Source organism: Erpetoichthys calabaricus, chromosome 2 (genome assembly GCF_900747795.2).
Source record: "Erpetoichthys calabaricus chromosome 2, fErpCal1.3, whole genome shotgun sequence".
Classification (NCBI taxonomy): domain Eukaryota; kingdom Metazoa; phylum Chordata; class Cladistia; order Polypteriformes; family Polypteridae; genus Erpetoichthys; species Erpetoichthys calabaricus.
Genome location: NC_041395.2, coordinates 108,087,757 through 108,110,286, shown reverse-complemented (window position 1 = coordinate 108,110,286; position 22,530 = coordinate 108,087,757). Strand labels below are relative to the sequence as shown.

Below are 22,530 nucleotides of genomic sequence, written 5' to 3'. Positions count from 1 at the left end.
TGTTAAAAAGCTTTGGCTTTTTTAAGAAAAAATGTTTATATTGTTCAAATTGGGAAAATGTAAATGCCATCTGTGTTCAGTTTTATTTCTTTCTAATCAAGTCACTATGGTTTACAGGGTTGAACATGGAACAAGTTAAAGTTCGGGCAACTGGCTATCTCAGTGAAGAAGGTTTTGAGGGTTTCACAGACTTACTGTGACTTTATTGAAACAAGCAACAGTATATTCTTGAAAATTACCAACAACACTAAAAAGTGAAGGTAATCTCCTTAGAGGTGCCTGATATACTCAAGGAATTATTTACTTCTGCACTTATTGGTAACACTCACATACCTGAATTATTACTTGAAGTAGATGCTTTCAGTGTAGAGGTAAGGGAAATAATGGCACAATGCTTTCAATGCACTGGAAAACTGCATTTGTGTACATGTTCTTCTGAGAAATTGTAATCTGCTAAACAAAATTTTGCTGTTAAAATCATAAATTATTTGGCAACAAGTTATCGTTGTAAGAATGTAGGCATGGGGTTGTAGTCACAGAACAGACATCCATGATTATCAATGCTAATAAGAATTTAGTTTACATCAAAACAACTTAGATGTATAAATGGAAGACAAGCCAGATAGGTTTTATTCTTCAGTCAGTTTAATGCAGTGGTTTCCAACCTTTTCTATGCCCTGCACCCCTGGAAAATGTTTGATTTATGTTCAAACTCCCAACGAAAGCTATATCACATTAGATGATAAAGAAGTCAAATTTCTCGTTTTTGAACAACTAATTAAAACATATAAAGTATTGCAGATAAACAGATTAAACTAAAAAATAAACTTTTAACTCAGTGCATAAAATGTAAATATAAGTTGAGCAATTTACCTTTATAAATCTCAATAATCGTGTGTAACCATGAAGCTTATACACTCAATTGACAATCCTGGGGTTGAGGTATCCCCTGAAGCATCAACCACCAGAAGGAATAGACACACAATCAATGATTGAGAGTTTTGTATTACTTATTAATAATTAGCAAGAATTTTCAAGAAAAATAATCTTTGGGATCCAAGTATTTCCTAAATGTCCAGTCCTAAACTTCATTTGAAGTTCTTAGTGGAGCATCTGTTCAAAAATTGGGAAAAAATTTAAATATAACTTCTGGTTATGACTTGGAGAGTAAGACTTTTAAAGTACGTGTTTCAGGTAAAATGGAAAAAGACCCTGCCCTTAGCAGAATATTTTTGGAACATCCACAAGTTGTGATCCATTAGAATCAATTCTGAAATCAGTATACAGTAACCCCTCTTTTTTATTAATCCCTTCCACATCCTCAATAATTCCATCTAAATTTTTAATAATTTTAGGTAGGTTTGAGCTAACAAACAGGTATATTTGATGACCATAGCCCCTGTCAAGCAATTTGTAGATAGGAGATGAAAGATGAAGAATCTAATTGCCAAGTGAAACAGAAGTTATGATTTGCAATGCAAAATATTTTGTTGGAAGTTCCATCCATCCCCAAGTGTATTGTCTATGTAAAAAAATTAAGAAAATTAGACTTGTCACCTATAACTTAGTTATCCATTCATGTTTTTGGGCTCATGTTTTATACTTCATGCTCAGAACGCGTACGTGCCCGCATCATAGCTGCCACAAGTTCCCAGTGTTCATTTGACGTGTCCTCTGAGCAGGTCCTCAGAAACTAACGTGACGCAGTACCAGCAAAAAGTCGGGGGTCGCAGTGTGATTAAAGTTGGAATGTGATGTCAGAGTCTCTGTTTCCTATCTACATGTGACAGAAAGCCTCTATGCGGATCCTCCAGGATTGATGTGCGCGCTTCGATATTTGATAAATGGTTCAATGCAGTGAAGGAAAATGCCAACATACAGATGCATTCGTGGTGCTTTTACATTCAAGAGTCTTATATTCCCGATCGTAATGACACATTTTAAAAGCCTCACATACCATCTTCTGTGCCGTCTTTTTTTTCTCGGGCTTCCTCCTGACCTGGCAGCAGCGGCAAACAGCAATAGATCACCACACAGAACACATTAAATGTATGATATTCCAACTCTCTGCACATTTAGAATCCTTATTTATACTTAATATCACTTTCATGATAAAATGCATTAAAGTATGTATGCTACATTTTACAGATAAATCGTTAATTTCATTTAAATAATGAATACTGTTAATAATTATACACATGGGGGGGGGGTGACACGGTGGCAGAGCGGTAGCACTGCTGTCTCGCAGGGAGTCATGTCTCTGGTATTCCCTGCCTGGAGTTTGCATGTTTTCCTGCTGGGTTTCCACAGTGTGCTCCAGTTTCCTTCCAAAGATATGCAGATTTGGGGATTTGGTGCCGCTGAAATGACTCTAGTGTATGTGAATGCTTGTATTCACCTTGCCATGAGCTGATGCCTCATTCAGGGATTGTTTCTGCCTTGTGCCCAATGCTTGCTGGAATGGACACATCCCTGGATTGATGGATTTAATCATTAAACATCCTTTCAGAGATATTGCGGTAAGGTGTCATTGGAATTTAATGGGTGTTCCAGGCCGAACCTGTTCTCACCGTGATCTCACACTGCCACCTGCTGGATTCCTCCAGAGTTACATAAAGTATGCGTGCAAATATAAACAGTAAAATACTTGCGTAGCAGGAGCGTCCACTGGAGTGTGCGTGGTGTGAAGTATAAACCTGGCCTAAAGATCATCATTCTTCCATCTGTTTATAGAACTTAATTCTGTATTTTTTATAGATGAGACTGATGTATTGCAACATCTAGGTCTATATATGTGGGTTTTATTGTCTAATCTTTATCAGAAATATTAATGAACCAACAATGATTATTTTATTCATCACCATCTGCAAAATTCTGAAAGAATAAAATGGCACAGATATATATTTATATTCTTACCTATCAATCATTCATTTTTGAACACACTTAAACAAATTCTGGGTTTAGGGGTTCTATTCAGTCTAGGTTCCATCAGTTACAAGGCAGGAATATTCCTTGGACAGTAAATCTCTATTTAAAACAGATTTTAAAGCCAGTGTAACCAGAAGACCAAAACAAACTTCTACACTCCGACCAGGCATCTCATGTCACTTCATTGGAAGTGAAAAGGCCAAGTACAGGCCAATTCAGTGACTTGTTTTTTGAATGGTCCAGCAATTATCTTGGTTCTGTTTCTCTGTACAGTGTTCCTATAAAACAAAATTAATTTCATAACACACATATCCAGTTCAGGATCATGAGGTGCTAGTGGCTACAGACCATTTCTGTAAAAAGGATCACAATACAGGGTGCGCCATTATTTAGCTAATTAGTTTACAGTATCTGGGCCCTGGGATTGGTCACTAGTACCTTGGTGTGGAACACGATTCAGGGTGCTAAAGTATTTATTAGAATGCATATGCAAATGTTTCACACGTGTTAACACTGCTCCAATATACAATAAGGATACAGAACTAAAATGCCCTGCAAAATCCCTCAAATCATATAGGCTTCTTTAATAATGCACTATAGACAAACCAACACTGTCAACAAAAAAAAGGGAAATAACACCAGCTCTCCCCACAAATTCTAAAATCCATCCATTTTGTACCCCAGTTATCACATGAATTGGAAAATTTACATCAAAATCACTTAATAACCTTATATAAGCTATTTGTTTTTTTATAACAGGAGTGCATGGCTATATCTTGTCGCTGGAAATTATCTTTAACAGATAAATCAATGTATAACATGACCAGTCCCTTTAATATACTAGGGTTAAGAAATGGGCTGCAGAATTCCATCATTGCAGGATATCTGTTTAAGATGACCTAAGTAAGATCTAGCAGGTCTTAAACATCAAGAAAAGGACAACACGTTGCTGAAATGTAATAGACAAATCAATGAGCGATGGTGTGTGAGTTAGAAAAAGATTAGTTATGTTTCAAATGATTCCATTTTTTATGTACAATAAAAACATATGCAATACCTGTACATATTGGAAACCCAGAATGTTGACATCTGAAATGAAGCACACAGTGTTGTAAGCAAAATATTGAGTTAATGAAATCAAATAGGATTAATTGAAGAAATGGTTCATAACTAAGGATATGACCCAGAGTCCAAACAAAAATCAAAACTGCAAGAGCATAGCAATTCTCTAACAGAAAAGATATTCAAGGTCCATGCCTCTGACAACACATAATTTTATTGAGGGTGTAAAGCATGTTACTTACTTGCTTCTAAAAGTCCATAAAGCAAGTATTATTCTGATTTATTTTGGCATTTGAAGCACTAAATCCAGACTTTGGCCATGTATGCTATCAGGTTTGCTACAAAAGATCGAATGTAATAATTTTCCTTCAATACGTCCTAGTTGTAAGAACTGTCAAACTGGCAAGTCAAAACTGTTCTATGTATTAAGGAGTTTATATACTGTAATTCCCCTGTAATGGCAGTAGTAAAAATCATATGTTTTGATCATGCGCTTTCACATATTTATGATATAGTACTACCAAGCTGGAGCGTCACATAGCTAACAACTATTCAGTGAGTTTCTCTTTTCATCCTTTTTTATAATTCACCAGAATAAACATTTCTTCCTGCCATCCTGAAGTCTCTGCATTATGTACTAACTGGCCTCTAACACCTGATCCAGTTACTTAAATTCTCACCCCCTGCAACATGTCAGATGCCTTGCATCTTAGCCACAGAAAGAGCTCATAAAAATTAGTTACTGGCCCTAACACCACTGTCTACCAACAAAAGACCCCTGAATAGGCAGGTACATCTGAATATGTACATACTCAACCAACTGAAACCTGATCATGAAATTTATTTGAGGAACAAAAAAATTAAAAAAAAGACTCCAAGTAAGTCAAATATGTGCTGTATCATTTAATTCCTAATTTGTAATTAGCTTGCTTCACCTCAAGTACCTGTTTCTATTTCTATTGTTTCAGCCACAGCATCCAGACCTTCCTCTTCTTGAAGGATGACAACATTACTGTGGGACTTCTCCCCTTCCACTATAATGCATTTACTGTCTGTGTCAGATATGATAATTTCTATAAAGTCTTCACTGATCTGGATGTGGCTTCCAGTTTCAGACACTATTGACTCAGTTAACTCAGGAGATGACTCCACTATTCTGTGCATAACATGCGGTTCAGCAAATTGGACACTGTTTTCATTAGGCACTTCTTGCCTAATCATTACTGTTCCTTGTACTGTATCAGAGCTCAGCTCCATTGTCTCAAAAGCATGTACATAGAGCACAGATGCTTCCCCTAGATTGCTTTCACAATCCTTTTTTTCTACCGAGTGCTTTTTTGTTGCTTTTTGTGCTCCTTTCTTGCTCTGAACAACTGGAGGAACATCAGATTCCAATGCTGCCAATGCTTCTGCCAACTCCCCAGCCAGCTTCTCCTCTTTTTGTTTGTGTGACAGCTGGTGGCGGACCAGGCTTTGTTTTGAGCTGTAACCTGATCCACATGTTGAGCATTTGTAGGGTTTATCTTCCAAATGACTCTTCTGATGCCGACGCAACTTAGAGGCTAAGATATAAGATTTATCACACTGGTCACATTTATATGGCCGATCTCCTGAATGGAGACGTTCATGTGCTCGGAGTGTGTGAGGGTCCCTAAGGGCTTTCCCGCATATGGGGCAGAGGTATACCTCCCCTGTATGAGAGATAAGATGCCTCCTCAGTTCTGGCAGCTGTGAGAAGAGCTCTTCACAGTGGTTGCACTTGTAGGGCTTTTCTCCAGTATGAATGCGGAGGTGACCACGCAGGTTGCCCTTCTGCCGGAAAGACTTTCCACAGTAAGAGCAATTATATGGCTTCTCCCCAGTGTGCAGTCTCATGTGATTCCTCAGTGATCCACCATTAGCAAGATCTTTGTCACAGACAGGACATCTGCAGTGCTTGGTGTTCTCCAAATTCATTTCTTTCATCAAATGAATTTGCATATGGATACGAAGAGAAGGTCGACGTGCAAAAGCTTTGCCACACTGGTCACAGATAAATGGTCGCTCACCAGTGTGGAGGATCTCATGGTCCTTTAGATCCCGCTTTGTGCCATAGGCCTTGTCACATTGTTGACATTTAAAAGGCCTTTCACCTTTGTGCAGGAGTAGATGAGCCCTGAAGCTTTCTTGGGAACTATAGGCCTTGCCACACTCTGTACACAGGAAGGGTTTATATTCCAGGTGAGTTAGCCTGTGCTTCTTCAGATGGCACAGCTGCAAGAAACACTTGCCACACTCTTCACATTTGTACTTTCTTTCACGAACATCAGAAAGTGATGTCACACTCTTAACCAAATGTTTTGTTTCAGAATGTGGCAAAGATGTCGTCTCCATTTTTCCAGGTGGCACCACTTCATGGTTTAACTCTTCCCTTGGCTCCTGTTGCTCTGCTTGGTTGTTAACAGATGACGCAGCCTCCATCCTACAATCCTCCTTTTCCTGCTCTCTTATTTGTTGTGCCAGAATTCTCATCTTTCTCTCCTGAAGACGTTTCTGAATTCTGCTGACCAAAGAGTGCATCTTCCGTGGTTTAGCAGCCAATCGAGAGCTTGTTCTAGAAGGTAACACTGGTGGTCCTTTGGCAATAATTTCACTTTGCAAAAGTACAGTGCTTGGATAACACTGAGATGCAGTGATGACACTGATATTCTGCACTTTTGAACTGTTAGGTTCTTCTGTCTTGACAAATTTCTGCTTTTCTGCAGACTGTTCAGTTGTTTGGTTTTTCCTCAGTGTCAAGTTGCTTTCCTTTACCCTTCCTTCAGCCCCTGAGAGCTTTCTGTTTTTCCGGGCAGGAGGCTTACACTTTTCCATGGAATGTACTGAAGTTTGCGTTGTTTGTTGAGATAAAGATCCTCCTGTGATACCAGAAAAGAAGAGAATAGAGAATTATTTTAAGAAAAAGCTGTATGAGAATAAAACTCATTAAGACTTCCATTATATTTAAAAAGTAGTTGCCACTATGATAAAGTCAGCTGAGTGTAAGTTGGCACTACAAAGCTAAACTGCAGTTTACAATATGTTAGAAAATGTACACATGGTGTTACTATTCAGTTGTGTTCAGGGACTTAGTTAACCGATTTGAACGGTGGTACATTTTACATTTTTTAGTTACCTTACCAAAGAGTTAGTTATCAAGTTTTTGTTTTTTAAATACTTTTTGAAACCTTAAGTCATATTTATATGTGAAATAACATTAATTAATAGACTACATTAAATACATGTTTTTAAAGGCACTTTACAAAATTAATTAAAAATGTAGCCCAAATAAGCTTGTGGTGGCTCAGACAACTGACTCCAAATCAAGGGATGTAAAAATGACATTGACAGTGTCACGCACGTGCGAGTAGGAGGACATTGTATGGACCAAGCGAAGGTAATTCCACACCAACCTTCTCCTGTTATCTCTGCAGACCAGCCATGGGAAAACCTGTCTGACTCAGCATTGAAGACGTCACTTCTGTTTCCGGCACCTAGACTGGCGTCAGAAGAAGGTCACTTCCGGTTCCCCTACGCCACTTCCGGTCTGATTACTTAAACTGCCATCTTTCCAAACCTTCATCAGTTCATGTCTGGACTCCAAAAGACACACATCTCTCTAAAATACAAACGCATTGCAGCCAGGGACAATATACGGGTGGCTGCTCCAAACCTTTTTAACTGTGTCAAGTCTGATCCTTTCACAACCTGTTAGTTATACAGGGTCTATGACTAACTGTTGTTCAAATTTCTTAAACATAAAAATCTTAAAATAAGTACCCAATCAAGCATTAAAATCTTTGTCTCAAGGTAATATTGTTGACTTCTTCAGACCAGGATGGAAAGCAGTTCTGGAGCTTTGCTGTTAAATTGGAGTGTCTGAAAAGTATTGAATTATTATGTAATTTTAATGTTTATTTTCAATTAAAATATATTTTTAATAACAAAAAGGGATTCCAAAAAATAAAAACCTCAATTATATTCCCAACACGTATTTAGTGATATAAATACAATACCCTCTTTCTCAACTATAGTCACAAGTATCTATCTATCTATCTATCTATCTATCTATCTATCTATCTATCTATCAATCAATACCACATTACCCAGTTACCCACTAAATCCCAACATATCAACAATAAAGTGAATTTATCAAAAGAAATAAAACATGCAATGCAATCGATAATACTATAAAATTATAATCAATATTACTCTGAGAAGTAAAACCCCAATAATTTATTAAAATTATCCAAATTACTAACAATTTAGAAAGGAAATTATTTCTTGTATAATGGGAACACCAAAGTTGACACTAATCTTAAAAATTCTAATTCCACCCTCAAGAAACACAGAAGCAAAAGCGGCTCAGACATGGATAAACCATAACCCCTAATTCAGTCTTTTTGAGCATGACACAAGCTGTAGTTCTGATTCGTCCTTGCTATATGTGGCACAATCAGTCTCTTTGTGCACCTCAGAAATTTTAAACCACAGTACAGTCCTTGTTGCATGTGCCCACATATTAACTGCAGTTCACTTTCTAAACCCATTCTAAGTTTTTATTAATTATGGGAGCTGTGCCTTTACCATGTAATTAATCAGTTCAAACAACTTTTATCTGCAGGTTGATAAAGTCTGTTCTTTACAGTAATAATGTTCAGATAATACAGCCTTGAGGCTGTTTTAGTCTAATATAAATTATCGAGTACATATTTATTTACTCTGTACTTATAAAGTGACCTTTAAATAATTCCTTTCCTTTTCCACTCATTTCCAGATAAGAGACTTTTTTTGTTTAACATTTCCATTTAACTTAACTCAAGCAGCAGGAAACATGAACTGGTGTACAAGCGGCATATACACATGCACATGCCTCACCTAGAGCTTTAACTAACTTGTACTGGGATTCTGACTGGCTGTCGGAATGTAAAAGAGGAAAATATACAAAAGAAGTATCCTCCCTCAGGATAAATTTGAGACCATAAACTAGCCATTAGCTAAATTTGCCCAAAATGTTTCTCTGTTTGAAGTAAGATGAGTTTGCAAATGTGCCAATGCTTTTCAATGGAAGATTTTGAAATTTCAAAACTTTGTACAAAATGTTCTGTTGAATTCTGCTGACAAATTTCCTCAAAGAATTAGTGCTCCAAATTTCAACAAAATTGGTCCACTGGGAGAGGAGTTGATTTATGCGGACTGACAGACACGACTATTGCAGTAGGTGCTTTTTCACATTATATGCTAACACACCTACAAAGAATACAGAAATGTATTTATCAAAAAGCAGCTTTAATTACACTGGTCAGCTTAGTTTACATGTTTCTTACTGAGCCACACTTAAATAAGCAAAATTATGCAGTCTGATTTGATATATAACTTTGTAGCAAAACTGTGATGGATCTTTCTGTGGTAAAAGTAAGTAAACATTTTTACTTCACACACACACACAGTGCTTCACCACATTAAAGAAAAAAATATTGCGTGTATAGAATATTCAGTGTAATATTAATGATTCTGTTGACCTCTCCATTCTCTCATACATGTATATGTCAATTATTCTAAAAGCACAAAAACACTCTTAGTAAATTCATGGGTAGAATAATTAAAAACAAGATTTTCCAGTAGTTGCAGCTAATTAGAGGTTTCTGGTCAAAACCACAGAAAGCGCCGAGAAAACCACAACCATTGCTCTACTGCCATCTTTTGGATTCAAAAGAAAAAAAATATGCTTTCTGCATTTCATGGTGACAAAGGTTGTTTCCCTTTGGAAAAACATTGATATAAAAACACAAAGATACATACAAATATAACACAGATGAATCTCTCCATTTAAGGATTGTCATTTTGTCCCCTAAGTGAAAACACAAAACATTGGGCTGAAAAATATGGTACTTTAAGTATAAATTTAGATTTTATCAGAATGATTTGTGTAGTGTAAACAGTTCTTAGATAACTCCCACCACAGGATGTTGCCATAAGCATATCGTTCATAACAACAATATACTGGGCAACATTTATTTATATTGCATGTTTTCATACTTAAGTATAGCTTGAAGTGCTTTGCAAGGAGTAAAATAAGAATTTAAGTTGTAAAAGGTAAAATAGACAAAAAAAACATAGTTTTAAGTCTCTCATGGTTAAAATGGTAAAAATTAATGTCCAAAGGTCAGATGGCCATAGAAGAAAATAAAATTAAAACTACAGCTTCTGAAGATATACTGGAGAAAATAAACCTCTGGGGTTTTTAAACTCAAAAGACTTCCCAGCACCACCTGGTAATTCTACAGAAATTCACTGTTATCTATGTATAACAAAAAGTTCTAGAGGATTCAATGCTGGAACTATCATCAAGGTAGCAGTATCCTTTAATCTTTCCAGCATAAAAAAATGCAGAAGGGTACTTTGCCCAGGTGGCAGTAGTACCTATTGTTTACAGTTTATTTAAAAATAAGTACTACTTGTAAGTCATGTTTTACCCCAGACTCTGCTCATGCTACATCCTGGATAAAAAGTTGGAGGAAAAATTAAATTGCAGGGCATTTTAAGTATCAAGAGTTACATGCAGGCATCTTTATCTTGTTGGTATGGGTTTGAATATATGTTTGAATGTTATTCATTTAAAATGCATGTGGTGCAATTTTTGTGTAGGTGTTAACAGCGCTTTAAATTTGGGGTGGGGGCTGGGGGCATCTACAAGGATGGCTTCAGCAAGTAACAAGGATCTAAGAATTTTAACAAAAATCATCTAGGTATATAGATTACTAGTTTACATAAGCTAAACCTTGGGCAAGAGCAGATGTGTGCTTGTTTTGTGACAAAAAATCAAATCCAGAATATTTTTAATCAAGAGTTGCAATCTCATATACTGTAGAATGCAAATCTATGTGTAAACTGTCTATTTTTTTCCGCAAAAGTAACCCTGTAATGGATTCATTTATGTTGTCTGGTAGGGCGGCACGGTGGCGCAGTGGTAGCAGCTGCTGCCTCGCAGTTAGGAGACCTGAGTTTGCTTCCCGGGTCCTCCCTGCATGGAGTTTGCATGTTCTCCCCGTGTCTGCGTGGGTTTCCTCCCACAGTATAAAGATATGCAGGTTAGGTGCATTGGCGATCCTAAATTGTCCCTAGTGTGTGCTTGGTGTGTGGATGTGCGTGCCCTGTGGTGGGCTGGCACCCTGCCCGGGGGTTTGTTTCCTGCCTTGCGCCCTATGTTGGCTGGGATTGGCTCCAGCAGACCCCCGTGACCCTGTAGTTAGGATATAGCAGGTTGGATAATGGATGGATGGATGTTGTCTGGTCTGTTATTTATGAAACATCTAATGTGAGATGGTGCAAAGTGCAGAGGATCAGGCTAAATACATTTTTCTTTAACCATTTTTAAGTAACTGTTTACTTGTCTGTATTCATTAATTTTGTGATATTTTGTATGTTTATTTTATATGATTGTATAACAACAGGAGGATCTTAATAGGATGTGAAATAAAGTTATACTTGATGTGAGAATATACACTGCCAACAAACACAAAGTCATAATATGCCTATAAATATTATCTATTGTCCAAATTGCATATGGAGCAATCACACCTATGATTGCCTGTTTTCTTCAAACTTAGTATTATATTAGATACAATGGAAAATGTAAGTATTTTAAGACATTCATTCAACCATCCTTCCCCCAAACATGCTTCAACCAAATGTGGCAACAAGGAGAGGCTTTAGCACAAACTGGAATCACTGACCAAAAGTCTAGGATGGCGCACACTTATGCAAAGACCTATACTCACAGCTACTGCACCAGTTTAAAGTAACTCCTTAACCAAGGACACACACTGTTGGGATTTGGAAGTAAAACTGTGAAGCATGTGGACTCCAAAAAAAGAAAAAAAAACACAGTTACTGCCTGGGCCAATAATTTTAGAATACTACACTGACCAGAAAAAACAGGTGCATCTGACTGGATATCTCAATCCTTCCATTGGACTTTGAATGTGTCAGATTCTACCACATCTTGAGAGAAGCCTTGAAGACATAAGGATACCAAACGCTGAGCCACGATCATAATGCCTAAGTATGCCTTTTGGAAACTTTAGAAAAAACATTGCTGCAGTATATTGTGAACTAGCAATAACTAATACAAGTCATAACTATTTCCAGAATGAAGTCTTGTCTAAATTCTAGACTTTAATGTATGGTTTGTGATTCCAAATATCCTATATGATGCTCTCATCTCTCTTTCAGTAAAGTCATCTTCCTGCAGAATAAGCATTACTCATTCTCTATTAAGATATTCAAAGTCATCAGGTATAATATCATGCACAGCAAAAAAAGAAAAAAAACAAAACAGTACGTTGGTAAAGGTGTTTCCAAATGTCCTGTCACTCACCATGCTCTATGGCCACTTCAAAACTCCGGACACTCTCAGTGTTCTGGTTCATTGCAGCAGTGACATCCTCCACTTTATCTTGTTTCTCAAAATAATCTATGTGATTCTCTCCTTTGTGGCATAGATCACCTGGTGTGTGTACTTGGTGTTCAAGTTTTTCACACACCTCTTTGTTCTCTCGCTGTAGAATATTTATTTTGTCTGTTTCTATAGTCTTTAATCCATCAATCCCGTCTAATCTATTTTGCCATTCATCTGACTCGGTCATACATTTCTCTATTTCTTGCCCCATAACATCCCCTAAAGTTCTGTCTTTGCCAGTTTGTTTACTGTCTAGCCCTACACTTGTATTTGGTTTTTTTTGGCCATTGTTGGTTTCTTCTGTGCTGTTCTCCTTTCCGTGCTGGGTGTTTCCTATTGGAATGCTATCTCTATTTCTATGTCCAGAGTACTCTTGCTCCACATTTTCCTGTATTCCCTGTCCAATATGGACTTCTGCCATGCTGTTCTCTCCTTTCTGGACATTTTTGCCCCTTCCAACAATGTTCATGTCTTCACACCTCATGCCTAGTCCTATTATTTTGTTTTCTTTTTCTTGAATGCTGTCTTCCCTAGTCATTTCACTTTCTGTTGTTTCACTATTTTCTGCTGCCATTACACATTCTTTTTCTCTTTGCCCCACATCAGACAGAACTGTTCTGTCTACACCACTTACTCTACACTTTCTTCTCTGTTTCTCTGGGTCTTCACCTCTCTGACTAACATTCCCCTCTGGCATGCTGTTTCTCCTTCTTTCTTTGGTACTTGTGAATTTGAACACATTGTCTTCTTTATCATCTGCTTTCACCCATGCAGTGGTGTCTTCTTTTTGCTGGCCATGTACTATGCTGTCTCTCTCACTTAGGTTAACATCTTCCTCTTGCTGTGGCACTGAGTTCATCCTGGGTCTGAGGAGGAGCTCCACTCCAGGATCAATAGGTTTGCAAATTCTAAAGTAAAACTTTTCATGGTAACAGAACATATCCACATTTTGATCCTCTTCCTTTTTTGCTGGGCAGGCAAATCTAGTGGAATAATTTAGAGTCAAGTTAGTTTCTTTAACTGCACATCAATCTTAAATGACTGACTGTTATAATATAAAAGTCATAATTTACCTCATCCAACCTGTTGCCTGGAGTGTAGATGTGGGCTCCTGTATGACTATCTCATTTTCATTTTTCACCTGCAAAAAGAACAGCACAATTAGTCAATCTGCAGATGCCGTCTGCATCTACGGCCTACACAAAGGCAATAGTTTAACTTAAGTAAAACAACCCTACCAGTTCCTGCATTTCCTGCTCATTCACTTGTCCAAAAAATCCACCATATTGCAAAGGCTGTCCCACACACCAAATGCCTATTTGGCCATTCTGTGCCATTGAAGGTCCAATTGCAAGCCCAGTGGGTACAGACCTGAAAAAGAATTCTTCATTGCAACCATCACCACCTGAAAAGATGTATAAAAGTCTTTTTTGGCATGAGGTATTTTGGTATGTTAGAACAAACCCACATTTGCAGTACTGTGCCCTTCCTGGTGTGATATCATGAATGCAGTGGATTAAATTAACATAATTTGATTTTACCATTCATACTAGAATTAGTTTATTTAAAAAAATACAGCCAGGTACTACAGCTGCAGAGGTAAATCATTCCATAAACATTACTATCTGCATCCACATATTCATTAAAAACTAAAAAGTGCTATATTTAATGAAAAGAAAATCCATAATGACCAAAACTACAGTATTTGTTTTTTCCCCCTATCAAATATAGCCAAAACATGTTTTAAGGCTAGACTGGTAAAAACTATACAAAGAATTTACTACATTTTAATGTACTCATAAATGTAACAAGTAGTAACAAAGCAATTGAATCGGTGTGCAGTAAATCTTCAACCCTAAAGAAATGTTTAATTAGACCACAAAGCACTTGAAACAATTAAATGTGAGGCCTCTTTGTGACGTATAATGAGAATAACCTCTTTAAAGCTGTACTCCACCTAAAAAGTATATTATATATATATATATATATATATATATATATATATATATATATATATATACACACATACACATATACACACACACACACTGTGTACTTCTTTTTGATTTGTCACTTACTTATTCTATGTAGTTTGTAGCGGTGGCTAAAAAAAGTAGTTAATCTCATGTTTTGTGGAGAAAGGACAAAACAAAGTTTCTTACGGAATTTGACCCAATTGTGACCAATGCCAGACAACAGCAAACAGAATCAAAATGGTCCACGAAGAAAATCTCATGTTACTTATGTCTCATAATCCACACGTCAAATCATACGGTTCTATACCCACAATGTGCAAAGCGCAAGTATTTTCTGCTAAAACATTGTCTCATAAATCTCTCTGAAAAAATGAAAGTCATCCTCAAAACAGGAAACTCATTCACATAAGGATGTGCTTTTGAATTGAAGGGGCGAAGTTGGTGTTCAATTCAAAAATGCAACCATGTATTAAAGGACTTCCTGTTTTTGGATGACTTTCATTTTCTGGAGTTATTTACTTAACAATATTTCAGCAAACAATACATGCATTGGGTATGTTGTGAACATACAAATGGTATGATTGGGTGACTTGAAGTGTGGATTACGTGACACAACATGAGATTTATCATGGCAGCTTTTGATATTCTTTGCTGTTTTCCAGCATTGGTCACCATTTGGTTCTGTTCTGTCAGAAACTTTGTTATGTCCTCCATGAGATTCAATTTTTTTCTCAGCCACCATTACAAACTACATAGGACTAATAACATAAAATATATAATTTTTGGAGGAGTATTCATTCAAAGCAGATATGACGGACCAATTACTAGCTTGGAAAATGGAAATGTTTGGATCTTGTTGTAGCTACTAAGGGATGTACCACTGTTTACTAAATTAAAACACTTACTTTCTTTGCTAATATTGTTCGACTTTATGTTTAAATAATTGTTTTACTTTAGAAATATATACTCATATCAGTTTATTATTTTGGAAATCCATTAGATATTAGAGTTTCTAAAGAAAACGTTTTGTATTTTTTACTCAATCTAAAAAATGAATAACTCACAACTGCAACATCACAATTTCCAGAACACCTTCTGTTTTCAAACTTTGATCATTCTCATCAGCCTTGACTGAATTACTTTCTTAAAAAGTGACACTTCTAATCAAGAGCTATCTTTATACTACCAGTTAGGTAATAAAGTTTCTTTAAGCTACTACTCCTTTTCACAAATTTCATATAGATTTAAATTTTTTCCCCATATATGTGAGTTATGGACACAACACAATGCTAGCTTAAAATGCTATATGATTAGGCCACTTCGTGTGAGTGTCAGTTTAAATGAATTGTTTGAGTCACTCAAATCAATTCAACAGGGCAATAAGTGACAGTTAATATGACATTTTGATGTTGTAGTAACACATTTTTTTTCCCTATTTGCAGTATTAAAAGAGTTTCCTCTTCTGCTTCATTGTTCCCACTTCTATTTCTGGTCAATGTGCCCGATCAACCTCCTCCCTACTCACACTCTTTTCTTTTAGATCTTTTACTTTATCCATATACCTCCACTTCAGGATCTTCTACTTCCATTCCCATCACTCTTTTTCCCCCACAGAGTCCCTTTCTGTCCTTATCACAAGTCCATACTACTTCAACCTACTTTCCTGTATTTTCTTAGATATCTCTCCCACTTTTGTTGTACCTCTGATGGTCTCATTTCTTATTCTGCCCTTCTTTATAACTCCACACATCCACCTCAACATTCTTATTTCTGCCACTGCCATGTATTATTATGAGATAAACAAGATGACTAAATAGGTTGTCCGTTATGTTCTTTACAAATATAAAATGTTTCAATGAAAATATAGTGTATATGTTTAAAAATAAAACCTTTCTTTATCAAATGTCCTAAAATGTGCTTTAAATTATAGAGTACTTAATTTTCTTAAGCTTTCTGACAATTGTAAAAAACTAAATAGTGAGCAATTATAACATGTAGCCTTATCTATACAGAATTTTGATTATTTGAGACTTTGGGGAAAGTAAAAACTTTTTGTTTTCCATTTGATTGTAGTAAAGTACACAATATTGACTCATTCTATCTTGTAATTTTATAAGTTTGGAATGTTTACAATAAATTATGGTTCTAGACTGGGTTTCCAAAGGGGACCCACTGTGGCTGTGAGCTTTCATTCCAACCAGTTTTATAATTAAATGGTTCAGTCTTATTTCTACATGATCTAATTGTTTAATTAGTCTTGTGTTGTCTTATTTTGCATTCAGAAATATGTGACATTATACAGTTGAAGTCAGAGGTTTACATACACTTAGGGTGAAATCTTTAAAACTCATTTTATAACCCCTCCACAGATTTTATACTAACAAATTATATATTTGGCATATCATTTAATACATCTACTTTGTGTAGGGGAAAAGTAATTTTTTCCAACAATGTTCACAGACAATTATATCACTTTTTATTTACTATATCACAATTCCAGTGGGTCAGATGTTTACATACAATTTGTTAATATTTAGTAGCATTGCCTTTATAATGTTTACCTTGAGCCAAAGTCTAACTGGTGTAACTGGTACAAGTTCATAGGACTCCTTGCATGAACACGCTTTTTTAGTTCTGATCACACATTTTTAATCTGACTGAGGTCAGGGCTTTGTGATGGCCACTTCAATACCTTGACCTTGTTGTCCTTAAGCCATTTTTCTACAGCTCTGAATACCCGTTTGCAATTGACTTTCAACTTCCTTGTTCAACTCTTGAGATGTTGCTGCAGTATATCTACATAATTTTCCTTCCTAATGATGCCACCTGATTTGTGAAGTGCACCTGTCCCTCCAGCAGCAAACACCCCAACAATGATGTTTCAACCCCCATACTAGATGGTTGGAATTGTGTTCTTTGGCTTGCAAGCCTCGCCCTTTTTCCTCCAAACATAATGATAGTCATTATGTCCAAACAGTTCAGTCTTGGATTCATCAGACCAGAGGTCATTTCTCCAGAAGGTACAATCTTTGTCCTCATGTGCCACTGTAAACTGTAGTCTGGGTTTTTTATGGTGGCTTTGGAGATGTGGCTTCTTCCCTGCTGGACTCATTTTACTGCGAATATACTTGTAAATACTTGTCTGTTTCCTCCAACATCATCACAAGGTCTCTAGGTGACAGAATGTGTCTCTTTCCTGAGTAGTATGACAGTTGTGTGGTCCAACGGTGTCTATACTTCTGTATTATTGTTTGTACGGATGAACCTTGAACATTCAGGCATTTGGAAATTGTTCAGAAGGATGAACCTGATTTGTGGAGGCTCACAACTTCTTTCTAAGGTCTTGGCTGATTTCTTTTGATTTTCCCATTAGGCCAAGCAAAGAGACAGTGAGTTTGAAGGTAGGCCTTACATCCATATATTGTCTCCAATTAGGTTAATTAGCTCAATTAGCTCTCATAAGTTAATTGTCTAATTGCCTAAGCTGTTTAAAGGCACAGTTAACAAAGTGTATGTAAACTTGTGACCCACTGGAATTGTGACATAGTCAATAAAAAGTGAAACAACCTCTCTGTGAACATTACTGGAAAAAATTACTTTTGCCCCGCACAAAGCAGATGTCTTAAACGATATGCCAAATTTACAGTTTGTTAGTATAAATTTCTTTTCCCCCACACAAAGTAGTTGTCTTAAATAATGAGACACAATTTACAATTTGTTAGTATAAATCTGTGGAGGGGTTATTAAGTGAGTTTTAAAGAATTCACCCTAATTGTATGTAAACTTCTGTCTTCAACTGTATTTATATTTAAACAAAATGCAGGAATTTGCATTTTTGCCATACCTTTTAATGTTTACTTTCTTTTACCAAATACTTTTCCTGTGTTTACTTGCTTGATTGTATCCAGATACTGACATTTAGTGATGAGCAATACAGACACAATTTTAAATGACACTGAATACTAAAGGGAAGCAGCTACCTCTGGATAAAATTCCTTTGTGAGCCAATCTTATATATACAGTATACAAGGTAGTCGTGCCCGTCAAGGACGGGCTGCAGGCGACTTTTATCAGTGTTGCAAGGTAAAAGTCATTAAGTGCAAAATTATTTGTATCATGATTAAATTTAGTAATAAAATGTTTTTGAATCAGGATTCGAACCCAGGCGGACAGTAGGTGGTGTTAGGTCCTAACTTTGTTCCGGCATCCGGGATCGAACCACCGACCAAGGGTAGTGTGCACTCTACCACCTGAGCTGTATGGATCTTAGTTCCAAGGCAATAATAAACATAATGAAAGTTGTTTCTAGTTTAAGTCATGTATGAAAGTGTTACATGCCATAAAATGAACGACTTATCTTTATCAAAATAAAATTATGAATCATTAACACAATCAATGCATACTTAACGAATACGTAAACTATGTTTATTCAAGTATTTAAGTGGATATCCCTGGGTACACTACATTATTGATGTAAAGACCATCTTGATCCTCGTGGCAATCTTTTCAAACTAAGAGCTTGATCTTCTTTCTTGAAGTTGCTCGAGATAAGGCAGCATAAAGTGTTTCTTCGAAGTTGAGCTTGAATTTCAGACGCATTTGCTCGACTTTCTCGAGTTGGAATGCGATCTTGTTGACGACTTGAATTTGCATCTTCCTCGTTTTTATGAAGTCTATTTTCTCGTAGTCTTTGTCACTCTTGCTCTCTTCTTTCGACAATTTCACGTTCAGTTGCATTTAAACGATTCTCTCGTTGTCGTAAACGTTTTTGTTCTCTTCTCTCAACAATTTCAACTTGAGTTGCGTTTGACCGACTTTCTTGTTGTCGTTGCCGTTCATGTTCACGTCTTTCAGCAACTTCAATTTCAGTGGCAGTAAAACGTTTTTGTTGCAATCGCAGACGCTCAATTTCGTGAACCAATATTGTGTTTGTTCTTCCGTGCGGTTGCTTCTGCAAGCTGCAACTCGTTGGCGTTCATTTTGTCTCTGCTGCGAGATTTGAACACAAATAACAAAAAACATTTTATTACTAAATTTAATCAAGGTACAAATAATTTTGCACTTAATGACTTTTACCCTGCAACACTGATAAAAGTCGCCTGGAGCCCGTCCTTGACGGGTACGACTACCTTGTCGTACTGCACGTCGGTGTTTATTCCACAGTTTTTGTTCTTCAGTAAAAATTCTTTTTGGTTTCTTCGTTTTTGCCAATTCTTGAGGTGTAGTTTGAGCACTTGAAATATCCAAAATCTTATTTCTTTTTGCATTTTCGTCTTCTTCAGTCGAGTGACTTCCTTCAGCTTTTCTTTTAATCCGATTGGTCACTCGCTTCCCAGTGCTTCGTTCAGCCAATCAAAACACTGATGTAAACGTACCAACCAACCAACAGACAGACATGCTGAAATATATATATATATATATATATATATATAAACGTCTACGTGTGCGAGTGTGTGTCTGTATCTGTCTGGCCCGGAAATGTGAGGCTACAGCATGAAGCTCAAAGAGCCAGCAAGGCTGCCCCAAGTTAACAAGTCAGAAGAAGAAAGAAATATGAGGCTACAGCAAAAACCTGAAAGAAAGCGACTCTGTAGCCAAAATGAAACTACTGAGGAAAGACAAACGAGAGAACCACTGAAACCTCCGACTCTGCATTTAAATTTTTTTTCTGATGATTTCAATAGTTTCTAGGAGACTTACACAGCTAGTAACTAATAAAATCCTCAATTGACCAGAACATAAAAAGAGTAAAATCTTAAAAACAGTTAAAAAGAACAATAATTAATGTCACACACACAAATACTTGCTAAATCCCCCCTAAACATTTAGTAGATCCATTTGTAATTTCTTGATTGACACAAAAAAAAATTGCAGAAACCGAGAAACAACATCTTGTTTAATAAAGGCAGGAGTCCAGTTAAAAGCTGAAGGTGGTTGGGATGCAATTAAGGTTGTCCACAGAACTGAACTTGAGAACAACTTTGTTCAGTGTTTTATTACAAATTAACACACAGAATGCGAACATTGAAGTAGCGGCTCTGCTTTAACATTGTGTGTCAATTTCACCTTTGTCTGCATTGCTCCTCATTAACTGTCAGTATTTGGATACATTTTAAGTATAAAACTTCACAGAAGTAAGATGAATTAAAATAAAAATGCTCACAGAAAATTAAGTTTTTAAAGCTATGACAAACAAAGCACATTTTTTAATTTCTTCTAAATGCAAATATCATACTAGAAACTTTTCTGAGGGCAGAATAAGGAAAAAAAAAAATCCAGCTAAACAATTACATGGAAAAGACAGAAAAGTAACGCACTGAAAATGATTGGAGTGGAAGCCAGTAGCCATAGTGGTACACCATACCTGAACCTGAGAACTCCTTTCCTAGACTTGGAGAAAGTAAAAACTTTTTGTTTACCATTTGATTGTAGTAACGCACAAAATATTGACTAACAGCAACATAAAATTTTACCGTCTTGGAATTTTGATTATATGTTATGGTTCTAGACTATGCAGAAAATCAAAACTGTTACCATTTGAAGTAGCCTTGTTTGTATACGCTCATTTCAACTTTATTTATTTGACAGTCTATGCAATGAGCTAACCACTTCAACACTTACGTAGGTTAGGTTTGGTAGACTTTAATAACCTCTGAGAGAAATTTGTTTGCAACAGGAAAGTACAAAAACACAAGACATTGATCCAATAGATAAACAAAGACACAACATTTTACAACCAATATTATTGCATAAACACACTCAAAATTAGTAACTTTAAATATTCAATTCATCAAGCAGAAACAACAATCCCTAACCTTTTCCCACGGATGTTACTCTCACACACCCACCCATCACCCGCCCGCTCTGCCCAGTGCTTGCCCCCACCTCCAATACTCACATTGCTGCGTGTGGGAGGAGTGGGGCCAGCAGAGCTCCCCTGGACCACAGCGCACTCCACTAGTTACATCTTCCCTCTTGCGTTCCATTAAACAATGAAAAACAATTGATTTTTTTTTATTTTACAGAAACAGGTATTCTAGAAAAACTGATAAGAGTTGTCAAACACTTCAACTCTTTTTTTTTTTAAACAATTTGTAGACAATATTTGCATATCTGTGTTTGCCTGAGCATCTCAACTCCGGGAAAATCATCCCTCTCCAGCCAAAATGGAGATGATGGTTACTTATTTTAACTTCCGATGGGAAACAAACTCGTGTTCAGTAAGGTACATAACATATAATCTTTCTTCTTAGTGCTGATTTTTCTTTAACGTTAAAACAAAAGCATAGCATGACTATAATCAAAAAGGTAAAGGGAATCTTTTTTTTTTTTTGCTTAACCCGCACAGGCACGACAACACAGATGTTGAGGCGTATAAACGCCGCATGAAGAGCACCATTGAAACATGTCCCCCGGACCTGTTCCGTCTCTGTAGTGTCTGGGACTCGAAAATTAACGGCGAGTTATTCGTGTCCAAAAAAAAAAACCAAAGTGAGATTTTTAACCGAGAACAGCAGCAAACTGTCACTATTAGAAACTTCGTGGTGCCTGCAGACAAATCGGTTTGATAGATGCATTTATTAATCAATTTCAGAGAAGTGTGGAGTTTCATGATTGGTGTCGAAGCTTTGAAGAGATCACAGGAAACGCGTACGCCATTCAGTACTAACGGTCTTATAAGTACAAGAGCCGAGAGGAGACACAGTGGCACAGACGTTAGTAACGCTGCCCCACATCTCCAGAGTCCTCTATTCCATTTCGTACCTTGGCACAGCCTTAGTGGTACTGGCAACATTTTTCTTACATGTTTTTTTCCACAGAGTCTGTGGTAAATGGTATCCCAGAATTGATGTATTCTGATTGTAAGGAGAAACATCGACAAGCCCATAAAATATGAGCAACTAGCTAAGAGGGTTAGAAGATGAAATAATGGTTTGTTGGATGTACAACAGAGTTACCTGTTCTCCAGTTTTACTATTTTCTGGTGGACTGGTGACCCTGACCCTTTCAGGGCGAAACCTATTTTGTGTCAGATAATACTGGGATGTGTCCGATTTATACTTTACTCAACAACTGCCTCCAGGC

At 36.7% G+C, this 22,530-nt stretch overlaps 1 protein-coding gene across 1 annotated transcript; it reads right to left on the bottom strand.

The window, feature by feature from the left end:
* Nucleotides 1-4,165: 4,165 nt before the first annotated feature.
* Nucleotides 4,166-21,637, bottom strand: znf408 (zinc finger protein 408). Its single transcript, XM_051922708.1, has 6 exons — nt 21,344-21,637; nt 13,708-13,874; nt 13,543-13,610; nt 12,389-13,452; nt 4,767-6,887; nt 4,166-4,290 (listed from the first exon to the last, which is right to left on the bottom strand). Exons 1-5 carry the CDS (start codon nt 21,429-21,431, stop codon nt 4,927-4,929), a joined length of 3,348 nt encoding a protein of 1,115 aa, XP_051778668.1. The 5' UTR covers nt 21,432-21,637; the 3' UTR covers nt 4,166-4,290; nt 4,767-4,926.
* Nucleotides 21,638-22,530: the final 893 nt, after the last annotated feature.

What these genes read in the sequence shown, in the direction of transcription:
- znf408 (XM_051922708.1), bottom strand. Translation starts at nt 21,431, where the DNA reads ATGGAACGCAAGAGGGAAGATGTAACTAGTGGAGTGCGCTGTGGTCCA. An exon ending in CTCCTCCCACACGCAGCAAT is followed by an intron (nt 13,875 to 21,343) that starts GTGAGTATTGGA and finishes ACATCTTTTCAG; the next exon opens with GTGGTGATGGTTGCAATGAA. An exon ending in TGAAGTGGCCATAGAGCATG is followed by an intron (nt 6,888 to 12,388) that starts GTGAGTGACAGG and finishes CTGGTATCACAG; the next exon opens with GAGGATCTTTATCTCAACAA.